The sequence below is a fragment of the Centruroides sculpturatus genome, unplaced genomic scaffold (assembly GCF_000671375.1).
Source record: "Centruroides sculpturatus isolate CEXI.00-Female unplaced genomic scaffold, Cexi_2.0 scaffold419, whole genome shotgun sequence".
In the NCBI taxonomy this organism is placed as follows: Eukaryota; Metazoa; Arthropoda; class Arachnida; order Scorpiones; family Buthidae; genus Centruroides; species Centruroides sculpturatus.
Window position 1 is genome coordinate 545,206 of NW_019384753.1, and position 17,073 is coordinate 562,278.

Here is a 17,073-nt window from a genome sequence, read left to right on the forward strand (position 1 = left end):
CTGCATATCTGAGCACCGCATTCTATTGTGGTGGGGAATTGTGATACTGAACTGTCCAAGTTGATTGTGCAGCACCACCACACCTTGCTTTAGAATCGGGTAGTGGTACTCAGGCACTGTGAGGAAGGGGGCCTGGTGTACATTTGGGAGACCCTCTTCACTATGCTACTGTCTCCTTGCAATTTCCCCACCCTCAAATTGCCCAGAATTTGAATTAGTTTATACAAATGGTTAAAACATCAACATTAGCTCCATATCTACCCCTCCACCTTCTCTGCAAATTAAAGTACATGTGCATCGATGTTATGCAATTTTCAAGTTAATGTTTTAAATTTTCTTATTCTTAAAGTTGTTATGTTATGTTCCAAACAGCTAATACTGTTATTGTTTCAATTTAAAAAATCTATTCGAAATCTGTTTGGTTCTATTACTGTTGAGGACAACGTGCATTACTATGTCAAAAGTGCAGGAAAATAAAACTTTCTTTAATGCCTTTTGTGTGAATTTTTCACTTGATATTTGGAAGTGTTTTATTAACTATTCAGCTGTTATAAATTTTGTTAGTTTACTTAAATTAATTCATATTTAATTTGTTTGAAAAGTACACAAAAGAAACATGAACAGAAAATGCTGTATTTTGAATCAGCATAAACATACTGTATATTTAAGGACAGTTCCTGCAAACAAATATGAGTTTTAGTGTTTCAGCTATGTGTAATTTTACATATTGTTTACATTTTGTGGATGAAAAATTCTAAAGTGAACAATTATACAAATTCTAAATTTAGGACATTTTAGATGTACTTTCAGAATTAGTAATTTATTTAATCATAGTAGAAACTTGATTTAATGTATTTTAATGTATTTTTTCACCACTTTCTTCAAATTTTTATAAACTTCAATTTTAATATTATTACATTTAGTGTTTTTAATATTGTGTATTTTTGAGATTTAATGCATCAACAATCACTAGATGATTTTTCATCTTAAATAATGTTTTTCAAAAAAAGGAAATGTACATATTTCATATTCAGATGGTCAGGAGAATGATAAAAGTTCAATTCATTGCTGTGATAATTTTACTACCTTTTGATAGAGGATTCTGTAGTTTGTGTCATGGCAACCATAGTCAGACTTTGAAATTGGCATAGAAACTAGAGAAAGTTTTAAAAGTTTTTTTACTAAAGCTATATTTCATTATTTTTTGAAGTTTACTATAGATTCTGTAGTTGAGTAGTTGTAGCTATAGTTACTATTCTTTTGAAGCTGTGAACTTGGACACTATACAAAGTTTATACTGATAATATGTATTTTTTTGAAGTTTAGAGAATCGTGCTGTTAGTAATCTTTATTTATTTTTTTAAAAAAGACAGAACCAGCACATAATCTGAAGTAACAATAACGATGATAATTTTTTCAATGATGATTTGCATTTTGGGTGTTTAGTACAGTCGACCCCCCTATAAGATCATAGATACGTTCCATTTTTAGGAATCCGATTTCTTACGAGTCGTTCCAATCACAGCCCGACACGTGTAAAGTTTATGGACTACGGCTGATTGAAAGGTTTTCTTCCATAAAATTAATTGATTCTAGACTAATCCGACTCAACATTTCCAAAATACGTATATATTTTTTGGAAATAATCCGTATAAACTACGCTATAAACAAAAAATTGTAGGATTACTTACCGAGTATGCACCATCGGACATCCCNACTGTATGCACTTTTAAATCATTTTATAATATAAAATATATATTTTACAATTTATAATATTTTTCTTTAAATAATTTTTCAAAAAATTATCAAATCTTTCAATTTCAAATTATGAAGAAAAAAATTTTTTTCTTTAAAAGCTCTTTTATTGAGCCATCAACAGTTTCACCTATTGCCTTTTAAAATTTCTTCAAGAACAAAATACATTATTACATTTATTATAGAATATTGTTTAAATATTATTCTATATTAAACTTATTATGCTATCACTTAAAAAGTTTTTCTAGTTACATTTGTTATGGAATGTTGGATCAAATAAATTCTACATTATCAAAACTTTTTTCATTATGTTTAACTGTTATGTTCTAATCTCATCAATAGTTCTTTGAATAAATATTACATCCAATATATTTCATTTTCGAATAAATATTAAATTCAATTCTTTAAAAAATTTAATGAAAATTGAGCTTTGTGTAAACAAGCTGCTTCTTTTCCATAAAGGATATTAAAAATTTTGTTATTAGTTTTTTGTATTCACATTTTATGTGTTACACATTTAAATCTTTTTAAAGTATGAAAAACTACTGTTGTAATTTGAGGAGTATAAAACTTTCTGGTTTTGTTTTGTTCCTTAGAATACATTAAATAAATAAATAAATAAATTTATATATATAAATTTATATAACAATGTTGATAATTTTTCCAATGCAATGATCCCATGCAATGATCCACATTTTCCAATGTACAGCTATGGTATTGAGATGTAATGTTGCACAATGACACTACTAGATTGTTTGGATGTTCCAGAATGTCAACAGAAGTAGAGTGCAAAGTCAGTTGTTTTTGACTGTCATTCACTATGAATGTGAGTCGACTGGAACAACATTTGTACATAAAAATTGTAAGGCTTTGTGGGCAAAACATGAAGGAATGTCATGCACAGCTTGTAGAAGTTGTCAGTGAGCATGCTCTTTCATACAGAACTGTTGCAAAGTGGGTAGCAGCTTTTGAATATGGAAGAGTAGCAATTGCCAACATGCCTTGTACTGAATGCTCTAGGACTATTTGTATCAATGTTGCTCGTGCTGTGATTATCGAATGCTTAGAGGACAACAGACAATGGTCTCTGCAGGAGTTGGTGACAACAAACAGGTATTGACCACACAACTTTGCATCAACGTTATAAAGTATAAGCAATTAATGAAACAACTAGTTCCAGTTCTGTTTTTTGGTTTTTCTCCTTTGTTTACAATATTCCTGAGTAACCCATCTAACAGACATTATTGGTAGAGTACATTGTGTCTTTTTATATGTGTATTTTGAAATGGTTATATACTGTATATTTGTGCAGATAAGATGAGTTATAAATTTTCATTGAAGTTTTATAATTTTAGCATATATCTGTCCTATAAGACAACCCCAAACTAGCAACAGCTTATGAATTTAGTTTAGATCAGCAATCATCATTTGGATAAACACTGTATAGTGTATATGGAATTATGTCTTATTTGTAATTTTTTGAAAGAACTTCAAATTTTATTTTCTTGCATCTGGCAGCACTGCCTTACAATTGTTGCAAACATTCACACTGATTCAGGCATTTGGGTAATGACCTTGACTATTCACAAAAACGTCATATGGGCTATTTAAGTACATTGGTGAGTGATTTGTTTTATTTTATAATGGTTTTAATTTATATAAATTTCAATTTATTTTTTTTTTAATCTGTCCTATAAGACGACCCCGGATTTTGGGGGTCTTTTTTTATGATTCAACTATTGTCTTATCTGCACAAATATATGGTAATAATGCATTTACCTGCAAAAAAATTGCTGCCATGACTTAGTAAATGACCTATATATACATATATATATACATATACAGTGGAACCCCGGTTAACGAACTTAATCCGTTCCGCGACTCCGTTCGTTAACCGAATTGTTCGTTAACCGAAGCAATTTTTCCCATAGAAATTAATGCAAATGCAATTAATCCGTTCTAGTCTCCGAAATTTTTGTGATTTTATTTGTAATATACAGTAATTTTCTTTGATGAAAATGTAGGAAAACGTAGTATCTATCATTACAGCAACAAACATGTAAACTTTGTTTAATAAAATAGCACTGTACATACCTTCGTTTGTTGTAGTTGGTGGCAGAAAAGTGGAGATATACGAACCTTAATGCTTAGAAGGGGAATCCCCTCCAAAAAAATAACGGGTAGCACTTCATCGGAAGATTCTTCGAGTCGAAGTCTCTTTCGGTAAAAAAAACCCACCAGTGGCTAAGTGGTCTTCGTACCTTGAACACGGGGAGTTCGTTCGTGGGTTCGCACCTCGCTCAGACGGGCTGGCCACGTGGAGTTTTCCGGGTTTTCTCCACGTCTGTAACGCCTAAATAGGGGCCAGTTTCCCTTAAAAACACCTCCCAGAAGGCATTCCCCCTAGGCAGATCGCCCAAGTGTTGCGTTGCCATAACTTAACAAACAAACAAACTCTTTCCGTAAGGAACAAGAAATTGATCTAAAGTTGATTGTCTTACTCTTTTAATCAAAATTTTTCTCAAATGCGATAGCGCATTGTCGTTTATATTGCGTTGTCGTTTTCTATTGCCACTATGACTTTTTTCTTTCTTGGATGCCATATTGATTAAATATATAAATCACAAAACTGAAAAAAAAGCATAGCACAAACACTCGGAAAAGCAATGCTTAACTCGCTCATGCCTAACACCAACTAAAATTTGACACAAAATACCGTTACGTTCGTTATCCGAGACAAATTTTTTGCAAAATAAAAGTTCGTTAACCGATTTGGTCGTTAACCAGGACGTTCGTTAACCGGGGTTCCACTGTATATATATACTATATATACATATATATATATATATATATACACATAATAATAGCTAATAATTTTTTGTATTTTAATACACAGTTGAACCTCTAATAATGAGGCACTTCTAAACAATGGCTATTTTTTCAGGAACATTTTTTTAAACAAAAATGCATAGAATATAACCTGTAAACAACAGTTGCTGTCCTGTTATATAAAAATCCTGTTTTTAATCTCTTCAGAACAATCATTGCTCTCATAATGATATGCAGAAAATAATAATGCACTGTACAAAATTAGTCATTATCAATAAGATGGCTAATTTGACTACTGACTTTTCATGTGTTCAAATTAATAAACTGGACTGTAAATGTAAAAAAGTAAATTTTTCATAAAAATCAAAAGGACTAATTACATTTAATATTGTAAACAATGGCAAAAAGTTTTTTGTACAAAAGTTCTTCTTGAATGTACAGAGAACTCCTAAACAGATTTAAATAAACTTTTTCTTAGGCCAGTCTTCAGTTTAAATATTTAAAGAAAAAACAGTATCTTCTGCCAGCAGTTATAACTAAAAAATTTTAATACCAAGGGTTAATTGTTTTAGGTGTTTTTTAAGAACAAACAAATTTTTTAATAATTACTGCTGGCAGAGAATACTGTTTCTCTTATGTTTTTAACATGAGTTGTAGCGTACATTAAAAGATATACTTGTGTGTGTTTTTAGGAGTTCTTTGCACATTAGAGAAGAAGTTTTGTACCAAATTCTGTTTTTTTAATATTTTTTTTACAATGTTAAAAATAACAAACACATTTAGTTTTCCTTCACCTGTGCAATTTTCAGCACCTTCCAACAATGACTTTTTTTAATTTTTATCAGTGGCTGTTGTTCAGAGGTATACTGTATGCACTTTTAAATCATTTTATAATATAAAATATATATTTTACAATTTATAATATTTTTCTTTAAATAATTTTTCAAAAAATTATCAAATCTTTCAATTTCAAATTATGAAGAAAAAAATTTTTTTCTTTAAAAGCTCTTTTATTGAGCCATCAACAGTTTCACCTATTGCCTTTTAAAATTTCTTCAAGAACAAAATACATTATTACATTTATTATAGAATATTGTTTAAATATTATTCTATATTAAACTTATTATGCTATCACTTAAAAAGTTTTTCTAGTTACATTTGTTATGGAATGTTGGATCAAATAAATTCTACATTATCAAAACTTTTTTCATTATGTTTAACTGTTATGTTCTAATCTCATCAATAGTTCTTTGAATAAATATTACATCCAATATATTTCATTTTCGAATAAATATTAAATTCAATTCTTTAAAAAATTTAATGAAAATTGAGCTTTGTGTAAACAAGCTGCTTCTTTTCCATAAAGGATATTAAAAATTTTGTTATTAGTTTTTTGTATTCACATTTTATGTGTTACACATTTAAATCTTTTTAAAGTATGAAAAACTACTGTTGTAATTTGAGGAGTATAAAACTTTAATTAGATATTCTTCAGTTATTAATGTTTTTACAATAAAATTATTAATTTAATACTATTATAATGTCTCCTACAATGAAACTGTAAAATAATAAGCAAAAGTAATTGCATTCTGAAGCAAAAACAATGAGTTTAGACATGCTCTTAAAAGAATTAAAAAAAGTAATACTTTGAAGAATGAACAAGAGTTAAAAACTATAATTTTTAATATATAATTTAAAAAATTCTTTAAGAAATGTAGAAAAGTTTTCAAAACCACGAAAATGACTATATGAAAGTAAAAACACATACATGGAACCAGAAAATCCAGGAAAAAAACAATATTTTAATGAGTATTCTAATATTTTTGATTGCTTTCATCAGTCATCATCATGTTTAATTACATTTTATTAAAAGCAGTAGAAAATGTTGTTAAGATTAAGATATTGTTTTCTTTCTGAATTTTATGTTAATGTGTGTGTTTTATTGATGATTGCATCCAGTTTTTTGAACTACATATATGTTTTTTATAATATAAAAGTAAGAATTATTATTATTTTGAAAATAAAAAACAAATTGTTTGATATAAAAGTAAGTGGAAAGTGATTTTAATAGATAATTTTTAATAAAGTTTAAGTTTAAACATTTATTTGCTAATATGATATGAAATTTTAGAGTAATAATTCTGAATGTTTAAATATGTTAATGTATTATATTTTTATTTTAATTTAATTGGGCTGCAATTTGAAAAAAATTGTAAACCTATAAATTCTCACTGTTGTTCGTTTGTCTGTCTGTCTGTTTTTTTCCTTAATCTCGAGAATGGTGTTAAATAAATGAAATTGAAGACCAGATATGGAAAGCTTAGGGCAAGAGCTTTTGAGATGAAATAGTAATAATTCAAAAATGTCTGTCAAATAAAAACTTTTGCTATTTAACTATCTTATCTATATAAATAATATAGTATTTTTTCCAGAAAAAATTTATCAGTCAATATAAATTTTGTGTTTCAATATTTTTAGTATGATTATGCTGTGTATGATCTATTTTGTGTGCTTGGATGTAAATTGTGATTTAAATTGAATGTAATATGTTAATTAAAAATATTGAAGAACTTTATTTAAAAATTATTTTTGTTTAAGTTGTGGTTGTACTATGGAATTTTCAGTTGTTTCAGTTATGCAATTACCTGCATGGGAATTGCACAACTGAAACAGCTATTCCCATCAACTACCAAACTCTTCCAAATATTGCATGAGTGCAACTGCAACTAAAAACAGTTTGTTGTTGTTGAACCAATTGTAAGTGTGTGGCCAATGAATTCATTGTAAGTGTGTGGTGAATGAAAAATGTCTTCATGTTTTTACACCACTACACCATGACAATTTAAAATGGTGGAAAATTGGAACACTGAGATAAAATCATGATTTATAGAATTTATCCATAATCATAAGAGCCCATAGAATTTCTTTATCAAAGTTAGAATATTTCTCTTTTTGTCAAAATATATAGAAGATGGATTTGTTTGTTTCATTTTTCTAATCACACAATGTTGATCATAATTTACACTTTTGATCATTACTATAATTTTATTTGTTAATGTCTAATTGTGTTTCTGTCGTGTCTGAGTGCATGAATGCTTGTGTAACTCACAGCTGTCATAATTTCATAATTAAAGTTGTCTGAGTGGCTAAAAATTGCAATATGCAATTGACACTTTAGAAATATTTTATAATTTCTATATTGTTATGTAACATTTTTCAAGTTTATGTTTTAAAATCTGAGAAGCCAATTTTTGTATGTAAAAATTTAGATTAATTTATGGAATATAATTTTGATAATCTTTGTTAACTGTTTAGTTTAATGAAACTAAACGGTTTTACAGTAATATATAAGCTAAAACTGTTTAAAACGTTAAACAGTTTTAACTTAATAATATTTCAGTTTTAAAATTAAAATTTTATAACTTTATGATGTAGAAAATACTTGTATAATAACATTCATTTATATCAGTGTTTTTCAACCTGTGGGTCGCGACCCCCAGGGGGTCGCAAAGCCTTACACAGAGGGTCGCGGGTAAAAGAAAAAAAAAACAAGTGTTTGTAGGTCCTACACTACAATAAAAAAACTACAATCTCAGTGAGAAGGCTGTGCTTGTTTATTTTACAATACAATTGGTTTTTTGATCGATATTTAGCTCTCAACAGAAAGAAACTTAAATACGTAGTTTTTAAAACCACTGGCATAGTTTTAATATGGCCCTGGGGGTCGCCAGAATTTTTTAACTTGTAAAGGGGTCGCTTATTGAAGAAGGTTGAAAAACGCTGATTTATATTGAAAATATATTGTTTATTAATATACTCTTTCTTATTTAGGAATTTATGTTAGAACTCACTCAGTATCAAATTGGAATTGGAGAAGTCCTACAAAAAGGAAATACTTTAGTCAGCCAAGGTAAAGTGAGTTTTGATGAACAAGAAGAAATACAAATGCAAATTGAACTTTTAAATAGCAGATGGGAAGATCTTCGTTTGAAAGCTATGGATCGTCAAAGCAAGTTAGTTGAATATTTAATATCATTATGCTATAATTTATTTATATGAAAAAGACTATACAGTAATAAGAAAAATTAAGAAGATAATGAAAAAAAATGAAAAAAGTTAGATTTTTAAAAATAATTTTAGTATGAATATTTGAACTATTCTGAAAAATATTAAAATAATTCATAATAAGTTTAAATGGCTATTATAAAATCATGAGTAGATGAGCCATCTATTACATTAAATATATTGTATTTCAGAAAGATATATGAGTAGAATTGAAGAAGAAAGAAAAGAGAGAAATAATATGATATAATTTATGGCTTTTTACAAATAGAAAGTCATAAATTATGCCATGTTACTTCAATTCTAAGACATTCTTATTCTTATTTTGAAATCAAATTTAGAAAATTTTTTATGGCGAGAAAACTTTTATTATCTCTAATTTGTACGTGTAAAAAATGGGTAAAAATGCAATTTCAAATTAAGGAAATATGATAAATATTTTTAATTATTGATATAATACAAATAATTGTTTTTAACTATGAGAATAATAATATAATCAAAAATTCCAATAAATAGCAAAATATTTGAAATTTTTGATTATGTAATATAATCAAATTATATTATTATTAATTATCAAAATTAATATTATCATAATTATCATAATAATATTATGCTATATAATAAAAATTTATTTAATGACTCTGCCAAATATCTAATATTATAATATACTAGCTTACCCGTCGCGCATTGCTGCGATCTCAGAAGAAAGGAAATTCAAGCAAACTCGTTATGATAAAATTAAATTTACATTTTATCATTTTTATTGAAAATTATTATTATTATTATTCATTTTCATCGGGAAACATTTCAAAATGTCGTTTGAATTCTATTTATTTATTGGAGTGTTTGTGGATACACGATATTTTTTTGTTTTTCCGTCTGGTGCGTACACGAATAAATTGGAAGGTTTTCCGACGCGTGAGCCAGCCACATACAGTTGTTCATGCGAGAAGCGCGGATTCTCCAAATTTAGCCCACACACTCGCTGCGATTGTCAGAAGTGCAATATTCCCCATTTTTATATATTTTTAAAAAATCCTTTATAATTTTAATTATTTAATTGCTCCTTCCTCTCTTCCTTGGCGTGTTGTGAAATTTTTGATAGTTGGATAATAAACCGTTTTATTGTAATTTGTCTTTTTAAATTATTTTGAGTCGATATTAAAATTTGGAAAAGGGGGATTCCTAGATCGGTAAAATAGGCGAATTTCCTCCTACGACTTCGGTTGTTGTTCGGGATACAGTTAAGGTTTTAACAAAGTTCGAGCGAATACATAATTAGCAAAAAAAGTTAAAGTGATTAAACAAAAATTATTACAAATATCGTAAATAACAGTTCACAAATGCATATATAGAGATATTTTTTGAAATAGGGGGAAATGGTCTTCACAATTTGAAATAGATCAAACACACTGTCTCGATACACTCGTATAAACGCGTGCCATCTATTGTGGGTTAAATGTACTATGCCAGAAACCTTCGCGGGAGTGTATTAAAAAACTTTCCTAAGTTTTATGGCAATCGTACTATGCCACAAACCTGCGTGAGAGTATATTAAACAACTTTCCAAAGTTTCATGGCAATCGGATAAACGGTGTGGTAATGCATGAAGGACATAAGACAGACACACAGACACACACACAGACACACACACAGACATACATTCATTTTTATATATATAGATTACTTGAGGAAATTTATATTCATTGGATCTTTTATGAAAATGATTATAATCTGTAAGATTTATAATAGTAAAGGTAATTTTTCTTTTCTAATCTTTATTTTCTTTTTTCGTACCATATTTTTGTGGATTGACTGGCATGCTGCATATAATTGGTAGAGACCAGCATACAGGAAACCCCATGGTTACTAGCATGCTGATTAAACTGCAACTAAAAAATAAAATTAATCAGATCTAACAAAACTAGTTGTTAAATAAATGTTAAAGAAAACATTATTTCCAGTACAATAAAATAATAACATTGTAATTTCACTGACTTATAACCAGGAAGAGAATCTTTGTTTATAGGACAATAAAACAATTAGCATCTTATTTACTACTACTACAGTACTATTGTGGTTGTGGTGGTGATGGTGGTGGTGGTGGTGGTTAGTCAGTGCAAGCTGCACTGACAATCTGCCTTTATCTTCAAAGATAACACTATTTCAAATTTCACACAAAGTGAATGTTAACGGATGTAAGTTGAGATAATTTATAATGAGTTTTTAAAATATGATATTTATTTTTGCCTTTAATGATCAAATTACAATAAAATAAACATAAAAAAAGCACTTTTGGCATTTCATGAATATTTTAAATGGTTAGAAAGAAGACAAAATGCAGAAATTAAAAATATAATTGTGATTTTTGATTTAAAGCTGACAGTTTCACAATTTTAGAATAAAACAGGCATCATGTTTTTCTGGAGAGGGATGTATAACCTCACTTAAACCAGCATGTTGGTTTTTGCCATATGAAAATATCTGATTCCATGGTTTCCCTGGATAGATTGACATGTCAGACAATCTGCAAAAATATGGTATTAATACTTTAACTATTGTAAGTGAATTCAACAGCATGGAATTTGAACTTATTTAATGACTTATCAGAATTTTCAATAATTCAATAATAGAATAAAAACTTGCCCTGTTTAATTTTCTGGATAACATTTTATATGTAAATTAATATATTCAGATTTTTCAAAATTCAAAATCAAATCAGAATTTTTCTCATTACATGGAATGCAAGAAACAAGTTTTTTGCATTCTATATAATAAGAAGAATTATTGAGTAATCAGAATGGCATTTTACAAAAAAATAAATGAATTAATAACATGTAAATGTAATATAGTAATTTGTTTTAATTCTGTAATTTGTCTTGTAAGAAAATCACAATTTAATTAAAATGTCTTTAAAAATATGAAAATGCTAACATTTTAAGGTACAAATATAAGCATCCATTAACCTGATTTTTAGATTAATGCCAAACAATTGCCAGATTATATTGGGCTGTAATTAAATATCAATGTAATTATTATTAAATTTATCAAGAGATGGCGTCTAAGGTCTGCCTCAGGCCAACTTACTTGACATTCAATTAGTAATTAGTATTATTATTAAAGCCTAATGTAATCTGGCAATAATTTTAAGATATTTTATCTTCAAGAATATAAATCAAAAGCACAACCATAATAACAATAGTAATTCTGTTTTCACAAATCTTACCTTCAGATTGGCTTTTAGAATTTATTCTTATGAATTTGTTTAATTAAAGAATCTCTGTTTCTGACACAATAGCCAAAGATAATTAAAAGTATCTAATAATGATTATTTCCACGAGTAGATGAGCCATCTATTACATTAAATATATTGTATTTCAGAAAGATATATGAGTAGAATTGAAGAAGAAAGAAAAGAGAGAAATAATATGATATAATTTATGGCTTTTTACAAATAGAAAGTCATAAATTATGCCATGTTACTTCAATTCTAAGACATTCTTATTCTTATTTTGAAATCAAATTTAGAAAATTTTTTATGGCGAGAAAACTTTTATTATCTCTAATTTGTACGTGTAAAAAATGGGTAAAAATGCAATTTCAAATTAAGGAAATATGATAAATATTTTTAATTATTGATATAATACAAATAATTGTTTTTAACTATGAGAATAATAATATAATCAAAAATTCCAATAAATAGCAAAATATTTGAAATTTTTGATTATGTAATATAATCAAATTATATTATTATTAATTATCAAAATTAATATTATCATAATTATCATAATAATATTATGCTATATAATAAAAATTTATTTAATGACTCTGCCAAATATCTAATATTATAATATACTAGCTTACCCGTCGCGCATTGCTGCGATCTCAGAAGAAAGGAAATTCAAGCAAACTCGTTATGATAAAATTAAATTTACATTTTATCATTTTTATTGAAAATTATTATTATTATTATTCATTTTCATCGGGAAACATTTCAAAATGTCGTTTGAATTCTATTTATTTATTGGAGTGTTTGTGGATACACGATATTTTTTTGTTTTTCCGTCTGGTGCGTACACGAATAAATCGGAANTCGCAGTTTTATATAACAGTAAAAATAAAGGTTTTTAAATTATATATGTAAAAAAGCAATATGTGTATTTTCATTATTTTCAGTTCCAATAGTTATTTTTTTAAATGAAAAATATAAATTCAAAATAATGAACACAAACAGAATCAGAATTGATGAGAAAAATATCAATTTTACATTTAAATCTTTTGTATTTAACCACAATTATATTTTGACAATTACAATAACAGAGAATTCTGTCTTGTTATTAGATTATGTAAATTTACATACAAAATTTACATTTTATATGCAGTTTAAATCTTTCTCTAATAATTACAAATAATAAGAATAAAGTTAGATTATATGAAAGTCTTATCAACATGCAATATCTTTAATTTCCGTTGCAAAAAAACAAAAAGTTATACCAGTCTGAAGTGAAAATGATGAATATCTAATATAAGTAAACTTTTGTTAAGATTCTTTAGAGCAGGCCTGATCAACAAGTCACTCATGGTATCATTTTGATTAATTATAAATAATATGATCTGTTAAAATGTGAAAAAAACAACTTTTATGGAAATATTTCAATAATTGATTGATGAAATGCAGTCATCGATGTCATATTAACTAGCAGAGACATGCATGTATGTTGAATATTTATTGTTTATAAATAAATAAGTTTGTAATATATAAACAAATAAATAAAATTGTTCATAAATAAATAAAACTATATTTTATAAGATGTCAAATGAAATAAACTTCTTACAAAAGAATAAAAGTAGTGGTAAATTACAGGTACTTTAATTTCTAAAAGTAAATCACACCCATTACAAGTTGGCCAGGTCTGCTTTAGAACAATGATCTTTGAAGATTCTTTACTAGGTTTAATTTTTGCACATCAAATAATTTTTTGATGGAAAAATTAAATATTTTAAAATTCATAATTTTTATTTGGTTTTTAATCTACAAACATAAAATTTTACAATCTAAATTTCTAGCAAGTTTTTAAAGAGATTTGCTAGAAAAATTTTTCAAATTAGCATACTGACATTTTTTTTATTTCTTTGTTGTTTGTTTTAGAAAGGCAGTTCTATTGCAAATTATGCTTGTAATTGCCAGATTTTCTGAAACAGTTTAAATAATAATGTTAAAAAAAATGTTTAAGATTTTTATTTACTGTTATGTTGGAATGATATAAAGTTTCAATTAGAAATATAGATTAATAATATGTAATGTTATGAAATTATAATTTTTAAATTAAAAACTAAAAAGTTCAATTGATTATTTAAATTTAAGTTTCTTATTAACTTTAATTCTAAGAAGTAATGTAATTAACTTAATTTAAAAAAATATTAATATTGATTTAGTCAGTTTTTAAGATTAACTGATTAAAACATTTTTAGCAATCAAAATATATTTCATAATTATGAACTATAAATTGTGGCTTAAATATAAATATTTTTTTTATATGGATAGAAAATCCAGAAAGATGTAGAACAACAACAAGAAGTTGTTAATTCACTTTCTAATATGGTGGTTGTGGTAGATGAAAATTGTACAGATAATGGTATGATATTGAATTTTGTTTTTTTTATTTATAAAGAAATAGAGAAAAATATTACTTTGTTTAATGAAAAGTTATTAAAAATTCATAAAAATAAAATTTTTTTATATTTTAAAATTTAAATAAAAAACTAAAAAGACGTTAGTTTATTTGCACTTAATTAATTAATTAAAATTTAAATTATTTAGAAATCTTATGGTAAATTTTTATCCTGTTAATTTCTTGTTGTTATAAGTTTTTGTTGGGAATATGATTTACAATTTTTCAAAAATAATAATTAGAAACTTAGATTTTAATCATTATAATTCTCAGTATAATTTTCATTATTATATGATTATTCCTTACATTATTCAAATCAAATTAATTTGAAAAAGAACATAATGAAACTTTTTATTTTGGCAGAATTTAATTTTAGTAATACTGTGGTGAGATAAAATTTGAAAAATGCCATTAGTTACTTCTATTTGCTGATAATGTTGTAACTTAATATTGTTTATTATTCTGATTTTAATATTGTAAATTGGAAAAAACTTTATTTAATTCAAATCTAAACCACCAGTAGCAGACAATAGTTACACTATACATCACACTGTAGTTGTCTATGAATGCAGACAAATAATTCATGTACATCTTTTTTGACATGTTTACTATCTCAAATAACATTAGTTTTTAGCTTTAAACTTTTGTTGTGATCTCAATCATCAATAATGTTTGGGTGTCCTGGCTGTTGATGACCTTACTCAAATTCTCCTCATATCTCTCAGCCTCAAATACATCTTTCACTTCTACTACTATTTTTAGAGCTTCCAGGAACAACCTTGTGTTACATTTTCCTATCTTCAAATTCTTCTGCTTTTTAATTCACTTTTCCAATGATTTCAGAAATACCATGTTTAATGTTCATACTATTCCATTCTGCTCCCTCTTCCAACAAAATTTTGTACACTCCAGTTGTTTACTTTTCTACTATGCAATGAAAAATATTTCATAGTAGATCAAAAACTATCTTGTTTTTTTTTAAATGTAATCTTCTTTCATGCCTGTTCCTCTAACTTTTTTAAAAAAAACCTTTTTCCTCATTTATTGTTATAATGCATGGAAACTAGTAACATTCCTCGATTTCACTTCTTTGTCCTGTAAAGTTTTTTTGATCTTCTTGAAGCTTCTACTAAATCATCTGCATTCATAGTTGAGTTTCTGGTCATTTTCCTAATTCTGCTAAGTTCAAGTGAAATTTTTATTTGCCAGGTACTTTTGTCAGAACAGCATTCAGATGAATTTGTAGAACTATTTAAAATGTTTATCTTGTGTTATACATGTGTTTCAAAATATCTGTCCAGGAATACAAAGATGAATATCTGATTAGATTGCTTGAGCTCAATATGAATAATTTAGTTATATCATTTTAAATTTTCCTTTAAAAAATAATTACATGTCTATTCCTTTTTGAGGTTCATTTACAATTTTACCTGTGCTTTACATCATTACACCAATTACCAATCAGATGATGCCTTCACAATATTTAAAAATCAATGTTTGAATTTTTGTTCTACTTCTGAACACTACTGTTAACAATAATAGCTTAAAGCTATTGAAACTTTTTTCATTAAATGTCTCATGAATTTTTGCTGGAGTTTTGGTTTTACTGGTGTTTCTATATTTTCCAATTTTTTATTATCATTGATTTTTCTAAAAAAAATATTTAGGACTGATTGTAACCTTTTTGGTTATGCATACAATCTTCAGCAGTTGGGGTGAAAAATATAATCCTTTCTCAATGGAAAAATTCTTTTCCAAAAAATGGAAGCAGATAGAATCAATATTTTTTGCATTAGAATTCTAATACTAAGTAAATTTAGTAAGAAAGTTTATTTTTATTCTTAACATAAACCTAAGGATTAAATATCAATTACAATTGAATGTGTAATAAGTATGAAAGTAAAACATCTTATGATGACAGATCATAAGATCAAGTAAGACTCAAATTAACTGGATTAAGTAAATTTTAACAACTTTTATAATAAAATTAAAATATAATTATAATTTTATAATGGATGTTGATAGTAATATAATGTTTTTAAAATCTCTTTTTATTTGTTGGAATAGGAACTGAGATTTATTTTAAAATAGATATTGGGGTATGTCTGTAGTATAGATTTGTTTTAGATGAGAACTTGCATTTTTTTTGTATTTCTTTTTATTTAACGATTTTTGTAAATTAATCACATTGTGCTTGTAGTCTGTGAGCAAGTTTTTAATGGGATATGATATTTGAATTATTTTTACTAATTGTGTAATTTTATTATATTTGCTTTTAGTTATCAATGATAATTATTATCTTTTAAAATGTGCTTTGTATAATTTTGTGTGTTTAAAATTTGATATTATTATTATTACTGTTATTAATACATTTATGAAGAATTTTTTATAACACTAACAATTATTATTATTATCTAGTTTATGCAGCATTAGAAGATCAATTAGCAGCCTTAGGAGAAAGATGGGCTCATGTTTGTCGTTGGGTAGAAGAAAGAAGTAATAAACTTCAATCAATTACACCTGCTTGGCAACAATTAGAAGAAGAAGAATCATGTTTTGTTCAGTGGTTGCAATGTAAAGAACAGCAGTTATGTGATATGGAACATTCAAATTCTTCTGATTCATCTGTAATTCTTGATCATGTAAAACAGCTGCAAGTAAATATCTTTAGTTATAAAAATTTTGTAGTTTTATTAGAAAGTTTAATAAAATATATTGTGTTATCTTTTCTGTGAAAAGGGCTATAGTATTTACA

At 26.5% G+C, this 17,073-nt stretch overlaps 1 protein-coding gene across 1 annotated transcript in view; it reads left to right on the forward strand.

Moving 5' to 3' along the window:
- The window catches only part of LOC111628643 (utrophin-like), a gene marked incomplete at its 3' end in the record, with an annotated part of 219,893 nt that overhangs the window by 147,583 nt on the left and 55,237 nt on the right, over positions 1–17,073 (forward strand). Inside the window, exons 13-16 of the mRNA XM_023372474.1 lie at positions 8,416–8,623; positions 13,325–13,359; positions 14,192–14,282; positions 16,737–16,975. Of these exons, the coding sequence (XP_023228242.1) occupies positions 8,416–8,623; positions 13,325–13,359; positions 14,192–14,282; positions 16,737–16,975 (573 nt within the window). The remainder of the gene's footprint in view (positions 1–8,415; positions 8,624–13,324; positions 13,360–14,191; positions 14,283–16,736; positions 16,976–17,073) is intronic.